Here is an 18558-nt window from a genome sequence, read left to right on the forward strand (position 1 = left end):
ACATTCCATTTTGTGTGGCCTTGAAGTCGGGTAGTTGTTTCACAACATCAAATTCAGTTCTTTCTCAGTATTGTGGAGCATCTTGTGAAATTTGTGGCATGAAGTTACCGTTAGAGGATCACAATAAAGATGGTTTTGTTCCATGGAATTAAGGTTCGTGTATCATCATTCAAGATAAAGAGCAAGGGCCTTATTTAGAGTTTGGTGGACAGGGTACTCCATCACAAATGTGGCTGAGTGTCCTGTCTGGCAAACTCTTGGTCTGCCTACCCTATTAAGAGTTGGGTGGACTGTCCGCTTCAGCTGAGCCCTCATTGGTCCCTTCAAAGGAAAGCTTACTCTGATGACCTCACAGAATGCTGGCTGTTGAAGTAATCACACCACACTGCCCACCCTGTTTAGGGCTGACGGTCTGATGTATTTTTTTACGTTCATCACCGCCACCCTGTTGGTGATCGGAAAAATTTAAACAATTACTCCGAGATTTTTTTCCCCACCCCCAGGGGAAAAACTCCCTTGTGGTGGGGGTCAATAGTTATTCATTTTTCAGAAACAAACTGCCACTTTGTCCTCCACCAGCCTAATGAACAGTGAGCCACCTGTCAAACCCTGTATCAAGCCCCAAGTGTTTGATACTAAAATATACATTTATTCCTTCCTTGGGAATATTTATTATAAATCTACTTGGACTCAACCGATGGTAAAAGGCTTGGGATTGGAAACAATATGGCAGTCTTTAATTTAATAGACAGTTTGGTTGTTCTTTTGACCAGCTAACTTAAATTTCTACATAATCATATCAGCAGTATTAGAATTATATGGAGCAGGCATTTGGGGTTGTGTAAGCACTGAATGGCAAGGCCAAGCAAATAATATTTCTAGAAGTATAAATAATTTCCCCTTAGATACCACATAGGAAGGAATAAAATCTCATGCAAGGTAGGAATTTGACTTTATAGCTCCTGTATACCCTGACGGTGACAGTAGCGCTCTACAAATCTACTGCTTGATTGATTTATTGATAATGTTGGCCTGCATCTTCATCAAGGAACATGATTTTGCTTAGTGTAAGAAGAAATTAAATTATCTTCCCCCTATGCATCTAAACCTAACCTACTGATAAGACTAATCATGTCAGTGGCGGTAACCCTTTCCACAAGCCCATGCGTACCTAAAATGGTGTCATCACATTCTGCACACAAGGCTTGGCTCATGGGAATGCTCTGTCTCCCGTACCAGTTGGAACTAATACACACAGATACTGCAGATATGGTTATAAAAATCATTAAGCAAACCTTGGTTTTAAAGTACCGCATTTCTCCACATTAGTTGTGCATAGAGTTGCATTTACTTTTCTGTTCGTTTAGATGACTGGGTTGTCAAAGACTATTTCTACGTTGTGTTTTTTTCAAAAGTCATATATTTGCATAATTTTATCTTTCAGAGAACATTAGAGCTGGAATTCAAGTAAAGATATCTCTGTATGCTGTTTACACAAATGGAGTGAGTGTACCATGTGAAGATGTTGGTTTTGCCACAGAATTGAGTAAGTAAAGCACTTAAAACGTTACTGCAATTTATGTATGTCAGGAAAAATACACACGTGAAACAAATGTGTACCATCACAGCCTCTTTTACAGCTTTACAGTCGCCTCTTGAGGTGCTAAAAATTAGTTTGGTAAATTTCTAGATAAAATTACCAGTTTTTTATTCCTATTTTTTGGGTATATTCTAAGGCAGACAAATCCCCACAAGCATCAGTCCAACTATTCGCTTCTTTATTTCAAAATAATTTGTTCACTATAACATACAGTGATGAAAATGTAAATAGAAGCAATACTTACGTTTTCTTAAAAATTAAGCAGTAAAACTCTACTTCTGCAAGGTTTACTGTTCGTGTTGAGTCTGATGTGGAGTTAAAATTTGTTTAAAAAAAGACGTTTTAAGATTCTGGATTCTTAGTGGTTAATGAGATGTTTCTAGATATAATGAAGACATACCAAAGCGGAGCATGTCAATGTCTAAAATCATTTGAAAGGTGTGGGAATGAGTCCAGGATGAAAGAATCTTCTAGGAATTTGACTATTTTGGCCAAGGAACAAAACACAAAGTTCAAATGTTAAGTAGGAAAATAGAAAAGTAGGGCAGGAGGAAAAAACAACATTTTTGAAGAAGCCACATACCACAAAGGGTTAATATAATAGGTGGACTTCAGGACCTTCTATGAATCTGTGGACCATGAGAATGGATGTACCTTGAGGATGGATGTCAGAAGTTTTTGGGAGTTTATTTATACAGTTTTGTAGACCACGAACAATTTCAACCACAGTTTATGTTTGTTTATGTTTTTGCGATTTGTATTGCGCGTAAATACCCGGAGGTGTCTTGGCACAAGTGTTTCCCAGGACAAAGCACCCTGAAAGAATCACTGATCAAATAACCATGTCTTGAGCAGTCTACGAAAGCTGGTGAGAATGGGACTGCGTCTGATTGACAAAGGAAGCGAATTCCAAAGTTTGGGGGCTGCCACTAGGAAACGTCTTTCTCCCCAAGTGGTGGTTCTAGTACGGGGAACTGAAAGAAGACATGACGAAGCAGATTGCAACGATCTGCTGGGGGCGTAGATGTGAAATGCAGTCCTCAAAAACTGTGGTCCTACATTGTGCATTGCCTTGTAGGTGATGCAGAGCGCTTTGAATTTAATCCTATTTCCGACCCTTAGCCAGTGCAATTGACGTATGGCCGCTGAGGTTGGTTGGCGTTTGGGGATGCCAAGCAGAACTCTCGCTGCCGCATTCTGAATCGATTGTAGTTTGTGGAGCACCTGTTCCTGAGCATTCAGGAACAGGGCATTACCGTAATCCAGCTTAGAAAATACAAGAGTGGAGATCAGCGTTTTTCCTGTAGATGGAGGAAGGTATGGAAGTATTTTCTTGATTTTCCTTAACATGTGAAAGGAGGCGGATACCTCTGAATTCACTTGTTGTTTAAACAGCAACTTGTCATCGAACATGATCCCGAGGTTTCTGTTCTTAGTGACTGGCACTGGTGGAAGGCCTATTCCACTTGGCCACCAGATGGAAGACCATCTTGGCAGAAGGTTTCCAAAGGTCATGACCTCAGTTTTGTCCGAGTTTAACTTTAAGCAATTATTCGCCATCCAGGAACTGATGGCGAGCATCCCCTCCTGAAATCTAGTTGCCACAGCTGACCTATCCTTATGCACCACCACCACCAGCTGGGTGTCGTCCACATAGGTGGTTAGGCTCAGTTTGTGTTGTTTAATCACCCTTGCCAAGTCCGACACATATGTATTAAATAGTGTCGGACTTAGCGATGATCCCTGGGGCACTCCGCAAGGGAGGGTGAAGATTGGCGAGTAGTATTCACCCAGTTTCACCGATTGCGTGCGATTCGCCAGGAAAGATGCAATGAGCTCCTTTGCTAGATGGTTAATCCCCAGGGTCGCGACACGGTCGATCAGAATGGAGTAATCGACCGTGTCGAAGGCGGCGGACAGAACCAACAGAATGAGAGCCGCCGCCCCCCTGGTCTAGAATAACCCTGATTTCATCAGACGCCTTTATTAATGCTGTCTCTGTACCATGACTCTTTCGGAACCCAAATTGGGTATCGTCCAGGAGGTGTTCCTGATCAATGAATTCTGAGAGCTGCTGATTCATGATATATTTGAATATTTTAGATGGAAAGGGGAGGCAAGCATTTGGTCTGTAGCTTGCAGAGTCTAGAGGGTCAAGGGAGTTTTTTTTTTATCAGCAGCTTAATCACTGCCTTTTTCCATATGTCCGGGTAGGAACCTGTTAGGAACATAGAGTTACAAATGTTCATGAGGGGAGGGTGTAATGTCCTCATTGATAAGTTTAGGTATGGTAGGCGGGCACGGGTCTAGGGGAGACCTTGACCTGATGCAGGTGACAAGTTTGCTAATATGTTCCCTGGATACTATCGCAGAATAGGCAGTGGAGAGTCTGGATGAGACTCCTCTGATTGATACTGGGTGGTAAATGCTGAGTGTATATTTACCACTTTGGAGGAAAATAAATTGGCTAGGGAATAACATAGCTCCTGGGAAGGCTCAATGGCCGGGCAGGATGGTGGGTTGGCCAGGGATTTAACTACTTGGAACAGTGTTTTTGCAGAGTTGCCGGCGAACTCAATTTTAGATTGGTAAAAGGAGCTTTTATGCGCAAGTATGGAACGCTTGTAGGTTGCTAGCGCAGCTTTATAAGTTTGTTTCTCGTGAGAGTTATAGAGTTTGCGCCAGTGTCGTTCCAGGTTCCTACAGTGTTGCCTCTAGAGCCTGAGGTCCTCTGAAAACCACTGGGCAGATGGCTTATTCCGATTGAGAAAAATAGATTTTGTCGGGGCTATCTCATTGAGTGCATCTTGGACCCAGTCAAGATACCTATCAGAGAGTAGGTTGGGATCAGCTGAGCTCTCGTAACGGGAGGTGGCCAGCACCTTAGATAGACCTGGTATGTCTACTCTATTCCAGGCTCGAGTGGTTTTAGGCAAGTGTGCTCTGCACTGGGGAGGGTTTAGGGTTGTGTGATTTCAGAGTAAACATGACTTCCGCATGGTCGGACGATGCCAAGGGGAGTACTTTAGGCAGCGTGATGAAGGGATTGTTGGTAAACAGCCCGTCAAGCGTGTGGCCTGCTAGAGGGGTTGGGCCTACGACTAACTGCTGTAGACCTACTGCTTCTAAGTCATCGATAAGGAGCTTAGTGTCCTTATAACTGAGGGCTTCAAGGTAGAAGTTAAAGTTGCCCAGTATAGTGTAGTCCGAGGATCCTAAGGATTGTTCAATAAGATTTACAAGGGCTGAGAGGAACTTATTACGAGGGCCAGGGGGACGATACAGGAGGGTACCTTTAAAGGTTTGATTATTGTTGAGGGGAATGGCGAAAGTTATGGCCTCACAGTCAATATGGCAGATTAATTCTGTTTTTATATGGTACGGGGCCTTATAAATGATTGCTTGGCCACCTCTTTTGCCCAATAGTCTGTCCTGCCTCGCCACGTAGAAACCGTCGGGTAAAGCTGCGCGAAGGTCCGGCCCTGAGCGAGATCCCCCCAGGTTTCCGTGATAAAGAGGATATCCAGCTTGTGTCTGGTAATTAACTCCATAATTTCCAGATTGTGCTTTGGAAGGGAGCGTGCGTTGATTAGCGCCGCCCGGTAGTGAGGCTTGGGAGTGGTGGGGGTACAGGTAGTGTCCGGGAGGGGGGTAGGAAGAGAAAACGGGCAGAAAGGGCATGGTAACGGTGCAGATGGAAAGCAGGAGGCAAGTGGTAACGCCATGCACTGCATAGTGCTAGCGTAAATGTTTAATTCTTTGAGCTGCGATGATGAATAGCGTAATATAGGACCTACGGCCTGTACGACCACAGGACCAGGGGGGGGGGCCCTGGGCTCGATCCGGGCACGGACGGGCGCAGACATGCTTGCTTTAGGCGCGCCTTTGGCGAGCCCGCGGCACGCATCCGCTGCGCGTCAGGGGGGGCATGGGAATTTTATATCGTAATAGGAGAGCAGCTAGACTGCTAACCTCAGTGCAAACCGGAAGTGGGGAGAGACACTTCCTGGCGAGGCGATCTATCCCTCCACAGCAAACTGAACAATCAGTGGTGGAACGGGATCACGCCCAACTCATAAACACAAAAGTAATTTATTAATCAAACAACATTTGTGACATGGAACATAGTAAAAAGAATAGTGAGGTTAAAAGAGAAAAGTGCTAGGAGCCTTCTGACTGAGCCTCCGTCGGCGCTTTGGTGAAAGAGTTAAAATCGCATTAATCGCGCTAAAATGCTGATGCGAGCCTGCAGCAGAGCTAGAGTAAATGATATTCAGTCAGCGTTATGGTGTCTATGAAAATCCACGAGCTGGGGAGGTCAGGGGTTTTTATATCTGACTTCAAAATTATAGACCTGGAATTCGAAAATATGATATTGTTACCTGGCATAGAGAGGAGGAGTAGAACCCACAGTCACATAGGGGGTCATAATTTGGAAAATACACCTGTCAGGCATTCCTCATTTTGACACACCCACATAGTTGAGTAATAAAACCAACCTCTTGCCTGACCATCATCCTTGTCACAACTCCAGCAGTGAAGGGCCATACACCACAGCTCAAAGGAGAAGCATATCGTCACACACCACACCATCGCAACCACCCACACAAACTCTTCCAGCACATACCTCACACATCTCCACCACCACCTTCCTACCTGCACTTGTCACTTATTTGCACATCACACACAATGTCACAGAAAAAAATGCCTACATTCACAGACAATGAGTTCTGAGTGATGGTAGACGAGTTAATTAGAGTAGAAACACATTTGTTTGGAAGCATGGTCCAACAGACCCCACTAGACAGAAAAAAACAAAAATGTGGGAAAGGATAGTCAACAAAGTCAATGCAATAGGGACCATCCTGTGCACACTGCGTGACATCAAGGAGAGGTGGCATGACTTAAGACCAGGGTGAAATACCGTGCTAACAGGAACCATGATGCGGCTCAGAGGACTGGCAGTGGCCCTCCCATTCCACCACTAACATTCACTGAATGGGAGGAGAAGGCGCTTGCCATCCTGCATACAGAGAGTCTCACAAGAATAGCTGAAGAAGTGGAGACTGGTGAGTACCAACAAATGTATCCCCATCACACTGCCATGTTCTGTCTTGCACAAATATAAAGCTACACTTTGTAGACCTAAATGCACTAATGTACAACACACTCTTCCCAACACGTCTTACATATCTACCATTTCCTTCCTCTGATTCACTTCAAAGGTAGCTAGCACTAAAACTCCCATCAGGCACCCTTGTCTCACAGCTGAGCAGGATGGAACACTTCCTCCACCCCAAAGCCATAAGTAAACCATTTCATTGCTCTGCTTCACTTGCATCATCCCTGAACAGGATGGAACACTCCCCCCCCCATAGAACCATATGGCAGCCATGTCATTGCTATGCTTCAGCTTACAAGTAGGTAGCATTCTCAACAGAGAGGGGATGAGTGGAGAGGCAGCCAGAACTACAACTCCCATCAGGTACCCTTGTCTCACAGCTGAGCAGGATGTACACTCTCCCCACCCAGAACCATGTGACAGCCATTCCATTGCTCTGCTTCACCTTACAGGTAGGTAGCCATCTCAACAGGGGGGAATGAGTGGGTGTGAACAGGCAGCCAGCACTAAAACTCCCTCCAGGTCCCCTTGCCTCATGGCTAAGCAGGATGGAACACCCGACCTGCCCAAGAGCCATGTGCCAGCCAATTGCATTGCTCTGCTTCACCTTACAGGTAGGTAGCCATCTCATGCTCACTTATATTACCCCTGAACTGGATGGAATACCCCCCCCACAGAACCATGTGGCAGCCATTTCATTAGTATGCTTCAGCTTAAAGGTAGGTAGCCTTCTCAACAGGGAGGGGGTGGACAGCAAGCAGCCAGCACTTCAACTCCCACCAGGCGCCTTTGCCTCACAGCTGAGCGGGATGGAGCACTCCCCCCACCCAAGAGCCATGTGTAACCTAATACCTTCCTCTGCTCCACTTTACAGGGAGGTAGCCATCTCAACAGGGAGAGGGGGTGTGTGGACAGGCAGCCAGCACTATAACTCCCACCAGGCTCCTCACCTCACAACTGAGCAGGATGGAACACTCCCCCACCCAAGAGCTATGTGTAACCTATTATCGTCCTCTGCTCCACATCACATGGAGGTAGCCTTCTTACAGGGAGGATGGGGGGGGGTTGGACAGGCATCCAGCACTACAATTCCCACCAGGTACCCTTGTCTCAAAGCTGAGCGGGATGGAACACTCTCCCCACCAAACAACCATGTGTCAACCATTTCATTGCGCTGCTTCACCTTACAGGTAGGTAGCCATCTCATGCTCATTTACCTCACCCCTGAACAGGATGGAACACTCTCCCATCCCACAGCCATGTGGCAGCCATCTCCCTCCACGGTGCCACCTAACAGGTAGTAAGCGCATGCAGCCTGTCATCCTTCTTAAAGTGCATGGACCATATGACTACCTCATTCTTCACTTTTTAGCCAACTCTGGACAGATCCATATGTCACATCAAGTGCACACACAGCTAAGTCCATGTACATTTCACATAAATCACACTTTGAATAACAAAGTCTCATGCAAATAAATTCAGGGCCCAATCATGCAAAGCACACAATGCAATGTGTAAGTCCCATTGTTTCAAAGCATGAAGGCTCATATGAAAACAACACATGCATGGACAATCTATCAAACAAACAAAACCACATGATTTCAAACAAAAATGACCAACTGAAATTAGGAAGTTTTGGCACAGCTGAAACAGATTCTCAGAAAAGTCTACTATATCCCAGCATAAACCAAAGTGGATGTGCACCAAGTTGGTAGATGATGACTTGTCCTTGTAAACACACTATCTGTACATGTCAAATGTTTGGTATTTACATCTCACACTAATAACAAGTAATGTATGTACCTCTACATCATGTCATGATGCTGATAATCTTTTACCAATACTAAGTGATTGCAATGTACAAAGTTTGGCATATCAACTGAAACCTCCAAAACTGAATCACCAAGGTTTTGGAGTGTACTTAACTGGCAATCTAACCTCTGGGCAACAGGAGATTCACAATCAACAGCTGGCAAAAATACCACCAAACAGCAGAGCCAGTCTCCCCTCCCCTCCCCGACGTGAACTCTCTGATGCTGATCCTCTACGTTTCTCAGATGAGGAGCAACAACCTGGCCCTGCAGGACTGCCAGGACGCACTCCGTCTCAGGCCTCATTGTCCCCACCACCACCACAACTATTAACACAGCAGCGACATCAACTATGCTGGCCCCTGCTACAACGACCCGTGCTGCAGCCACCGCCACCATCATCACCGCAGCCTGCAACACTGGCCCTAGCTCAATGGTTACCAACACCACCAACCAAGCCCAGGATGCTGGAGACAGTGTGCAGGTGCATGTACAACCAGCGCCACAGGTCCATGTCAGCAGGGTAGGTGGGAGGGCAACTGGGGGACAATTACATGAGGACACTGAGACTAAAGCCCTGGCACTGTCGCAAGAGTCCTTGGTGCGTACCAACAGAACCAGGGACAGATGGGCCAGTTTGTAGAGGAACTGCGTGAGCTCCACCTGCTGCAGAGGTCCATGGACACACGAATGAGACAACTTGTGGATCTCATGGGCCAGCTTGTGGGTGTTCTGAGGGACATACATGCTGCTCAAATGACAGCTCACCCACCCTCCAGTGGCCAGCCTGCTGATACGCCCACCACCTCAGCTGCGGCCACAGAGAGGGATGAGCTGCAAGACACTGACTCCTCAGTCACCTCTGAGCCTGCAGCAGGGCACCCACCTGCAAAACGCAAGAGGGGACATCCGAGAAACACCACAGGAGGATCATGTGGCAAAGCACCAACCAAAGTCAAGTCACTGAGCCAGCCATAATGTCACAAGTGTTGCACTGAACATTGACTTTGTTGATTATCCAATCCCACATTGGTAGGAGTTTGTTGGACTGTGTAATTCCATTATTGTGGTGACTACTCTATCTGTCTCTGTTACCATCACTGACAAGTCATACACTCAGTATGCACAATTAACTTTTCAGTTGCTTTAAATTTAACACAATCTAATAGAAAATAAACACAATTTACATACCTATGCCTTTGTGTCAGGTCCATGTTTATCACAGTATGTACAATGTAAACTCTGATGCCAATGTACCACAAGCTTTGTGACGAGACATTGATGGGGCGGAGGAACCTAGAAAGGCACAAGAAGATGACTTTGAGTTGTCATGTGATGGCATTACAGTAACAACACACTACTAGTCAACACCATCACACCGTGACACATTACACTGACCAACACCATCAGCATAGACATGAGGTAGGTGGAAACAAAAACACTGTTCCACACACATTAGCCCATAGCAGTGTGCTAACAACAGCCAGCATTCCAACACATCATCTATGCTTCGGCACTAGCAAAGCAAACAGACACAGTCATAGTTTCTCAATGGTAACTTACACTCAAGGGAAGTAGTTTGCAATGAGCTGTTGACGCAGGTCAAGACCTTCCTAGTCACCACTATCATCATCACTGGGTATGTGTGGATTTGCAGCGGGGGGCATCCGCTGATAATCATTGTCCAGAATCAGTGGGCATCATTAAAGCCGACTTTCCCTGGTGTCCTTGGATTCCTCTGTGGGCTCAACAACCAAGGCTGGTTTGGATATGCAGAGTCACCTAGTTGTGAGAAACTGAGACCAAGTTTGTAATAGAATTATTTGGGGAGACCAGCATGTCACACATACAGCACACTACTTGACACAGCTCACTCACCAACAGGCCACACACGCTCCAGATGCAGATTTTCCATTTGTGGGATGATGCTGTTATGCAGAATCTAGGAGTCATGTGCAGAACCCGGAAATTTGGCACATACGTGAGAGTTAATCAGATCCGCTTGGTATACCACTAGCACATTTACTGAATGGTAATGCTTCCTGTTATGGTAGATGTGCTTATGTGCCTGTGATGGAACAAGGTCAATGTGTGTGCAGTCAATGGCACCAAAAATATTAGGTATGTGATCAAGGTCATAAAATTGCCCCTTCACATCTGCCAATTCATGTCTCCTTGGAAAGTAAATGTTGCAGTCCTTGTAGTTCAACAATGCGGACAGGACATCATGCCACACTATGTTGAACATAGGTTGAGACATCCCACCTGCGATGGCCACCATGTACTGAAAGGACCCAGTGGCAAAGAAATGCAAGGTGACCATCACCTTTACTGTTGGTGTCAAAGCTGTTGGATATGTTCTGTGAGGCCTTAAATGGGGCTCAACTGAGCATATAGCTCTTGAAGGGTAAGGCGATTCACATGGAATTTCTTCATGATTTTGGTATCCTCCATTGTCTCCAGCTCTGGGAAAGTCCGATACACAGGTGGTTGTCTCCTACGTATTCTGGCAGGAGACACATGTAAAAATGAGTCAGAGATGAGATGTGGGTAACAGCTTACATAATTACTAACACAAACACAACATTGACACGCTTAATGCACCAGTGACATCCATAGACACCTTGATCTCCTGTAGTCATTCATGTAGCCAGGATGTTCATACTAACTACTGTCAAATCTAAATCAGACTATGTTTATGGTATATGGTACACTGCTACATCATGTGTCCTCAGCCATGTGTGTAGATGACACTGCACATGTGGCTAACAGCATCAATGATGAGTTGTATGTAGCTGCTGTTACTACACAACCTCAAGCTTTAGTCACACTAAACACAACATCATTACAAAATGAGCCCAGTGATTGTAAGCTGGACAACTATCAATATAAATACAGCACTGTGTACAGACATATATGCATATTACATGGTCAGTTTATCATGACTGTGGAAGGAGTTTGCATTACACACATTGGCATGTTCACATAAATGGTAGGCAATTCAACATGATATCTGTATACATGCCCACATGGATGAAATCTGACATGTGAGTACGGACATACCAATGCATTTAATCATGTGTACTGCAATGACATGTGCCGGCATACTTAAGTTAAATGCCACACTCTCAATTCACTTTACAATGAGCTGAAATTAGTTTTGGGAAATATGTTGTGATCAGTGATACAATACGCAGAGTGAGAATGCTAATGCACAATGTGTTTACAGCAGCGGTAGACGTGCTCCGCCACTGCCCGGACAGGCATTGGCCACAATTGAATAATGCAGGATTGCTGTAGAGACATCATGCCCCCGCAGTGTGACACCGCCTATGCGAATAACATTGCAGCCAATGGGAACCGCCATTGCTGTAGTGCATTTCAGTTTTGAATATCACGCTAGGCGTGCTCCACCACTACGGTGACAGGCATTGGCCACAATTAAATGATGCAGGATTGCGGTGGAGACATCCTGACCCCAGCTGTGTGACACCACCTATGCAAATATCATTGCAACCAATGGGAACCGCCATCGCATTAGGGCATTTCACTTTTTAATATCGCGGTAGGCGTTCTCTGCCACTGCGGTCAAAGGCATTGGCCACAATTGAAAGATGCTAATCAGGCAGACCAATTGCATCAGCAGTGTACCACTAGACCAACCCTAGGGGTCTATAAATGTCTGTGAGATAGCCACACCTGTCACTTGCATACAGACATGGCAGCCTGCCATTCATCACCACCAACTGCTGCTCTACCTCTACTCCCGACCCAGTCATGGCTCGTACAGAGAACATCAGGGCCTGTCCCTTCACCACGGAGGAGCTGGAGGTCCTGGTGGACGAGGTCCTTGGCCAGTACGGGCAGCTATATGGTGCTCCAGAGGTACTGGTAAGTGTATGAGTAAAAGTTTTAGAGTGCTCACAATGCTCACATTCTGTTACTATACAGTAGTATGTGCAAAACAATGTTAATGCATTCAGATTTTGCTATCAGAATGGGCCATACATGACGTATATGTCTTTGTATTTGAGTATGTGGGGAGGATGGAACCATAGACACTGGCCCAGCTCCATTAAAGGCAAACATCACACATGTTGTTCTGAGAAGATGTCATGTAAATATGTGATTATCAAAAAAGTGAGCGACCCGGAATACCCTTGAGGGCTTGGGTAATGAAAGTGAAAGGGTGAAGGTGCCTTCAAGGGACTTTATTTTATCTGTATTCGTTGATTTAAATTATTTTAAGAAGGACTAATTGATCATCCTTGGAATGAGCTAATCCAATATCAGTTGTCTTAATACAGAATATGAATACTTCGTATTGTCAACATATAACATATAAACAAAGACACAAGGTGTATACGAAAAAAGAGTTTTATCAAATAGTTCATTAAAGTAAGTGACTTCATATACAGATAAATAAACAAATAAGATTTAGGACTGTGGGTACACACATAAGTAAATTACTAAGTGACTCAACAGAACCTAAAAAACACCTATCCCAAAATACATTGAATAAAACAAAGATAGGGATAAGATGTGCTGTCGACGTTTCGGTTTCTTAAGAATCAATTGCTGAAACCATCCTCAGGACTGTTATCAATTGTGATCTGTATAGAGGTATTGTAATCTGAAAATTAAAAAATATTTACAGTTACAATTCTACACTGACTATATTCGTTACACCCTGGTGACAAAACAATAAAGCTTCACAATGATGACAAGGGACAATACCATAATATGTACAACATAACAACAATGTGGACATAAGGTTCATATACATAAAAACTAAAAGCATTTCAATAATTTCTACAGCCTTGTCTGAATCAAAGAGACATTTTCATGTATGATCATATATATACAGTTTATCCATACGAACTCAGGCCCATATTCTTTTGGTTCAATAGGAACAAAGCAACTTAGTATGTTTAACCGTTTTATAATGACTCCATAATTATTCATACCTGTTTTAGAACATGATGATGACAATTTTTTAATTATTTAATTAATGGTGTTGCCCAGCGGATGTTATATGAAACCATGTTAAGCCAAATGCTATCTTGTTCATTTCATTCTGGATTGTCAAGAAAACTAAATACCTGTTTACAGAAATACTGCCACTTCGTCACATAAGGGATTTGTTGGAGATCGGGGTGTCTTTATAAATTGACTACAACATAAAAAATCAAGCATGTTGAGTCTGCATTTTGAAAGGTGAACATAAAAAGATCTGTTTGGCCATTAGAGAACATACCTGTTGGTTGTTTGAAATCTGCGTTCACAATTAAATCAAAAGGAGACGTGAAGTCGAGTTTGAGCTTCATGCATATGAGAACCCCTCTGCAGACAACATTGTAGACAACATGAAGCAACTCAGCCCTATAGTAGGCCACTTCAAATGTAACAACTGTGCAGCTTGTGCAGCCACCACGACAGTTAAAGCCTGTAAAATCAATAACATCCAGTTCACAAATAAAAGCTTCTCAAACTGCAATACCACGAATGTGGTCTACTGCATTCAATGCCCCTGTCAGCTACACTATTTCGGAAAAACAATTCAACCCATAAAAAAGCGCATTTTACAACATCAGTCGCGCATTCGCTGCAAAAAGGAAACAGCTCCCTTGGTAGAGCATTTCCTACGTCTAGGACATAAGGAAACTGAGATGACATGGTGGGTTCTAGAAGTAATAAAACCCAACAAGAGGCAAAACAATATTGATAAGGTATTAACAATGCGAGAAGGTAAACTGATCTGCCTTACCGATACTGTGAAGCGAGGATTGAATTCAGCAACTGAATGGCATGCCCTCGCATGCCTCTCGTGAACCACTTAACTGTCTACGCTGTCCCTCTCCTTAAAGGCCTGAATCAAATAAGCAAACACTTTGATCTATACAGATTGATATGTCTTTTAATAATACATCTCTTACATAGAAATGACAACTATATAGATCGATATGTGTTTGTAATAATATACTTCTTATATAGGAATGTTACAAAGATAAATAATGCTATTTATAATTATCTGCTATGTTGCCGAATTAAAACTCTAATAGCGGATGTTCTATGACTAAATCCGTAAGTTCCCTAAATTATTTGATATAAGTACATGACTCTCCACTATATCATTAAATTGTTTACAAACATGACTCGAACTCTCATGTGCACTAATGACAGAATGCCTGTTGCACTCGCCATTCTGCTGACTAGTCCAATATGGCCGCGAAGTGCAGTCCCATTTCGATTTCCAAACACTGCTTTTAAACGAGAGAGCAGTCAGTAACAACTTCTTGCTCCGTACTGACGAGACGCTCTGTGACTCCACTCTGCTTTGAAATTAGGTAAGAACATTAGAACAGAACTAGAAATAGATTCACATGCGCTCAGGACAATGTTGTCACTGTCGCATGCTCGGCGCACTGCCATAATGTTTACTGCCTCAAGCAACCCACGAAGCGTTTAGACACTCGTGTCCCTAACGCTTGCATACATTTTTCTTTAACTTTCAGATAGGTGATGCAGGATTGACGACTGCTCCCTACATAATTCCTTCCACTTAACTCCACTTAAACTGCTTCGATCTATTCCCTATTGATCCCGGTGATGGATAAAACTCCACCCCATTTATACCGGGTAAGAATATCTTTACAGCACTACGTGGCTAGTCTATCAAGATATTGATAAATTCTAATTATATTTATCATTTTTCAGATGATCACCGCTTAACAAATTACTTATCTTCTATGAGTGAAGCTCAAACTCGACTTCACGTCTCCTTTTGATTTAATTGTGAACGCAGATTTCAAACAACCAACAGGTATGTTCTCTAATGGCCAAACAGATCTTTTTATGTTCACCTTTCAAAATGCAGACTCAACATGCTTGATTTTTTATGTTGTAGTCAATTTATAAAGACACCCCGATCTCCAACAAATCCCTTATGTGACGAAGTGGCAGTATTTCTGTAAACAGGTATTTAGTTTTCTTGACAATCCAGAATGAAATGAACAAGATAGCATTTGGCTTAACATGGTTTCATATAACATCCGCTGGGCAACACCATTAATTAAATAATTAAAAAATTGTCATCATCATGTTCTAAAACAGGTATGAATAATTATGGAGTCATTATAAAAAAAAAACCTCATCTTTGACTTGCGTTCTGCACTAAAAGACCGATACTTTACATGTTGATGGAAATGATCACATCTGACTTAATTGAGTTATCTGATATGTAATGATGGACCTTGATGAAATGGAGGTTATCTCTCTTAACGGTTAAACATACTAAGTTGCTTTGTTCCTATCGAACCAAAAGAATATGGGCCTGAGTTCGTATGGATAAACTGTATATATATGATCATACATGAAAATGTCTCTTTGATTCAGACAAGGCTGTAGAAATTATTGAAATGCTTTTAGTTTTTATGTAAATGAACCTTATGTCCACATTGTTGTTATGTTGTACATATTATGGTATTGTCCCTTGTCATCATTGTGAAGCTTTATTGTTTTGTCACCAGGGTGTAACGAATATAGTCAGTGTAGAATTGTAACTGTAAATATTTTTTAATTTTCAGATTACAATACCTCTATACAGATCACAATTGATAACAGTCCTGAGGATGGTTTCAGCAATTGATTCTTAAGAAACCGAAACGTCGACAGCACATCTTATCCCTATCTTTGTTTTATTCAATGTATTTTGGGATAGGTGTTTTTTAGGTTCTGTTGAGTCACTTAGTAATTTACTTATGTGTGTACCCACAGTCCTAAATCTTATTTGTTTATTTATCTGTATATGAAGTCACTTACTTTAATGAACTATTTGATAAAACTCTTTTTTCGTATACACCTTGTGTCTTTGTTTATATGTTATATGTTGACAATACGAAGTATTCATATTCTGTATTAAGACAACTGATATTGGATTAGCTCATTCCAAGGATGATCGATTAGTCCTTCTTAAAATAATTTAAATCAACGAATACAGATAAAATAAAGTCCCTTGAAGGCACCTTCACCCTTTCATGTAAATATGTGATACACTGCCTAGCATAATGACTTCATGTCAATGGGGTGTACAGCCTTATTCCCCCAGTTGTACAGTTACACTGCTGATTTGAGGAACTCTCACTTTGTACGCACATTCCCTGTGCCATGTCATGTAATAGTACATTAAGTGTGCATATGATCATTTGTCAAATGCAAAATGTAGAATGGACAGAGGGTACTGATTAATGTGTGTACTGCTTTGATAGTGACCCTACGGTGATGTGGCCAGTCTGCACAGGATAATAAGGCCTGTATCTGTCTATATTGGTGGATCTGTCTATATTGGTGGCAACTCACCTCTCACACATCTGCTAAATGTACAGTGGACATGTCCTCCTTCTTTTGGTTCCATTATGTGAAAAGTATCACATGTGTAGGCACTGAGTCATCATTCTCATTGTACATGCATGTCATTCTTGTGATGGACCACTATTTTCGTCAGTGAAAAGCCCTCAGGTCTGTCAAGTAAATACACAATGTATCACGGGATAAACTCAAGCGGGGGATGGTCAGCCAATTTGTCAGGAGACATTCGTCTCTATCTATGTTCCGCCTGGTCTACAAAAAGATACATTCAAGGATCTGGGGTCCATCTTTCTGACATTCCCATTGGGTATCCTGATAATGGGGGTAGACTTTAATGCTGTGATAGCCGGTGAGATCGACAGACACCCGCTGCGTGAACTTAGACCCGCCCAAAGGTGGCTACCAGAATTTCTTGAAACAATGGGGATGGTGGATTGGTGGCGGACTTGTAACCCTGACCGGGCACAATACACTCATGTATCAAGCACACATAATAGTTTGTAACGCATAGAGTACATCCTAGTACCAGCGGCACAGGCCCACACCATAAGCGAGATCCGCCATCTGGGATTAGGCATTTCTGATCACTCCCCTGTGTGGCTCCGAATGGAATTGGAATAGACCAGCGTGGGCAGAGTAGCCCCGATCAACCCATGGTACCTGAAAGGCCCGACTACCCGTTTTAATATTGTCAAGGCAACTGAAAAGTACTTTCAGGAAAACCAGGGAACGGTCGATTCTGCGCAGACCCTATGGGAAGCGTAAAAAACAGTTGTTAGAGGTGAGGTACTCTCTCTCATAGCTGGGAAGAAAAGGGACAGACAGGCAGAGCTAACGAAGGCAGAGGCGGAGGTGTTGAAATCGGAGGAGGAGCTGGCCCGGGGAGTGACCCCTGATAACCTCCACCTTCTGAAACTGAGGCAAGACCAATTTAATAGCATTGCTAAAGACAGAGCCAAGGCTTAAAGTAGGGAGGTACAGGGCAGAGTGTATGAGCTAGGGGACCAGGCAGGAAAACTGATAGTGTGGCTGGATAGAAGAGAGTGGGCGTTCGCGACTAGTACCCCAGATACAGGTAGAAGGCTCCGATCTTACTACTGACCCGCAGGCCAACGCGGATACATTTGCAGCTCACTATCACTCGATTTACAACACGACCGGCATTTACACAGAAGAAGAAAATAGCGAGATGATCAGAGACATAAGGCTTCTCACACTCTCTGACGAAAATAGGGCCTACCTGGATTATTCATTGACAGACGATGAGGTGGCGCAGGCGAGCAGGGGTGTGAACTCTGGAAAAGCCACGGGGCCCAATGGTATTCCCATTGAACTGTACAAGCTGAAGCCTGATATGCTAGCCCCCCATATCCGTGCTATGCTGATCGAGAGTAGAGAACGAGGAATGCTCCCATACGACCAGCCCGTGGCAAATATAGTGGTCATTTATAAAGAGCGCAAACCAAGAAAGAGCTGTGGATCCTACAGGCTGATCTCGCTTCTCAATGTAGAGCTCAAAGTCCTTGCAAAATTGCTTGCCACTAGACTGGACAAAGTAATAACAACACTGGTCCACCCGGACCAGTCTGGCTTTATGCCACATCGCAATACAGCCCTCAACCTGCGCAGACTACATGGAGTACTGAGCAGAACACCCA

General features: G+C 43.6%; 1 protein-coding gene across 1 annotated transcript in view; it reads left to right on the forward strand.

The window, feature by feature from the left end:
• LOC147747364 (interleukin-12 receptor subunit beta-2-like) overlaps positions 1-18558 on the forward strand; it is a 710479-nt gene that overhangs the window by 403959 nt on the left and 287962 nt on the right. The window contains exon 11 of the mRNA XM_086936242.1: positions 1445-1546. Coding sequence (XP_086792368.1) covers positions 1445-1546 — 102 coding nt within the window. The remainder of the gene's footprint in view (positions 1-1444; positions 1547-18558) is intronic.

Source organism: Lissotriton vulgaris, chromosome 1_1, assembly GCF_964263255.1.
Source record: "Lissotriton vulgaris chromosome 1_1, aLisVul1.2, whole genome shotgun sequence".
NCBI classification, from domain to species: Eukaryota; Metazoa; Chordata; class Amphibia; order Caudata; family Salamandridae; genus Lissotriton; species Lissotriton vulgaris.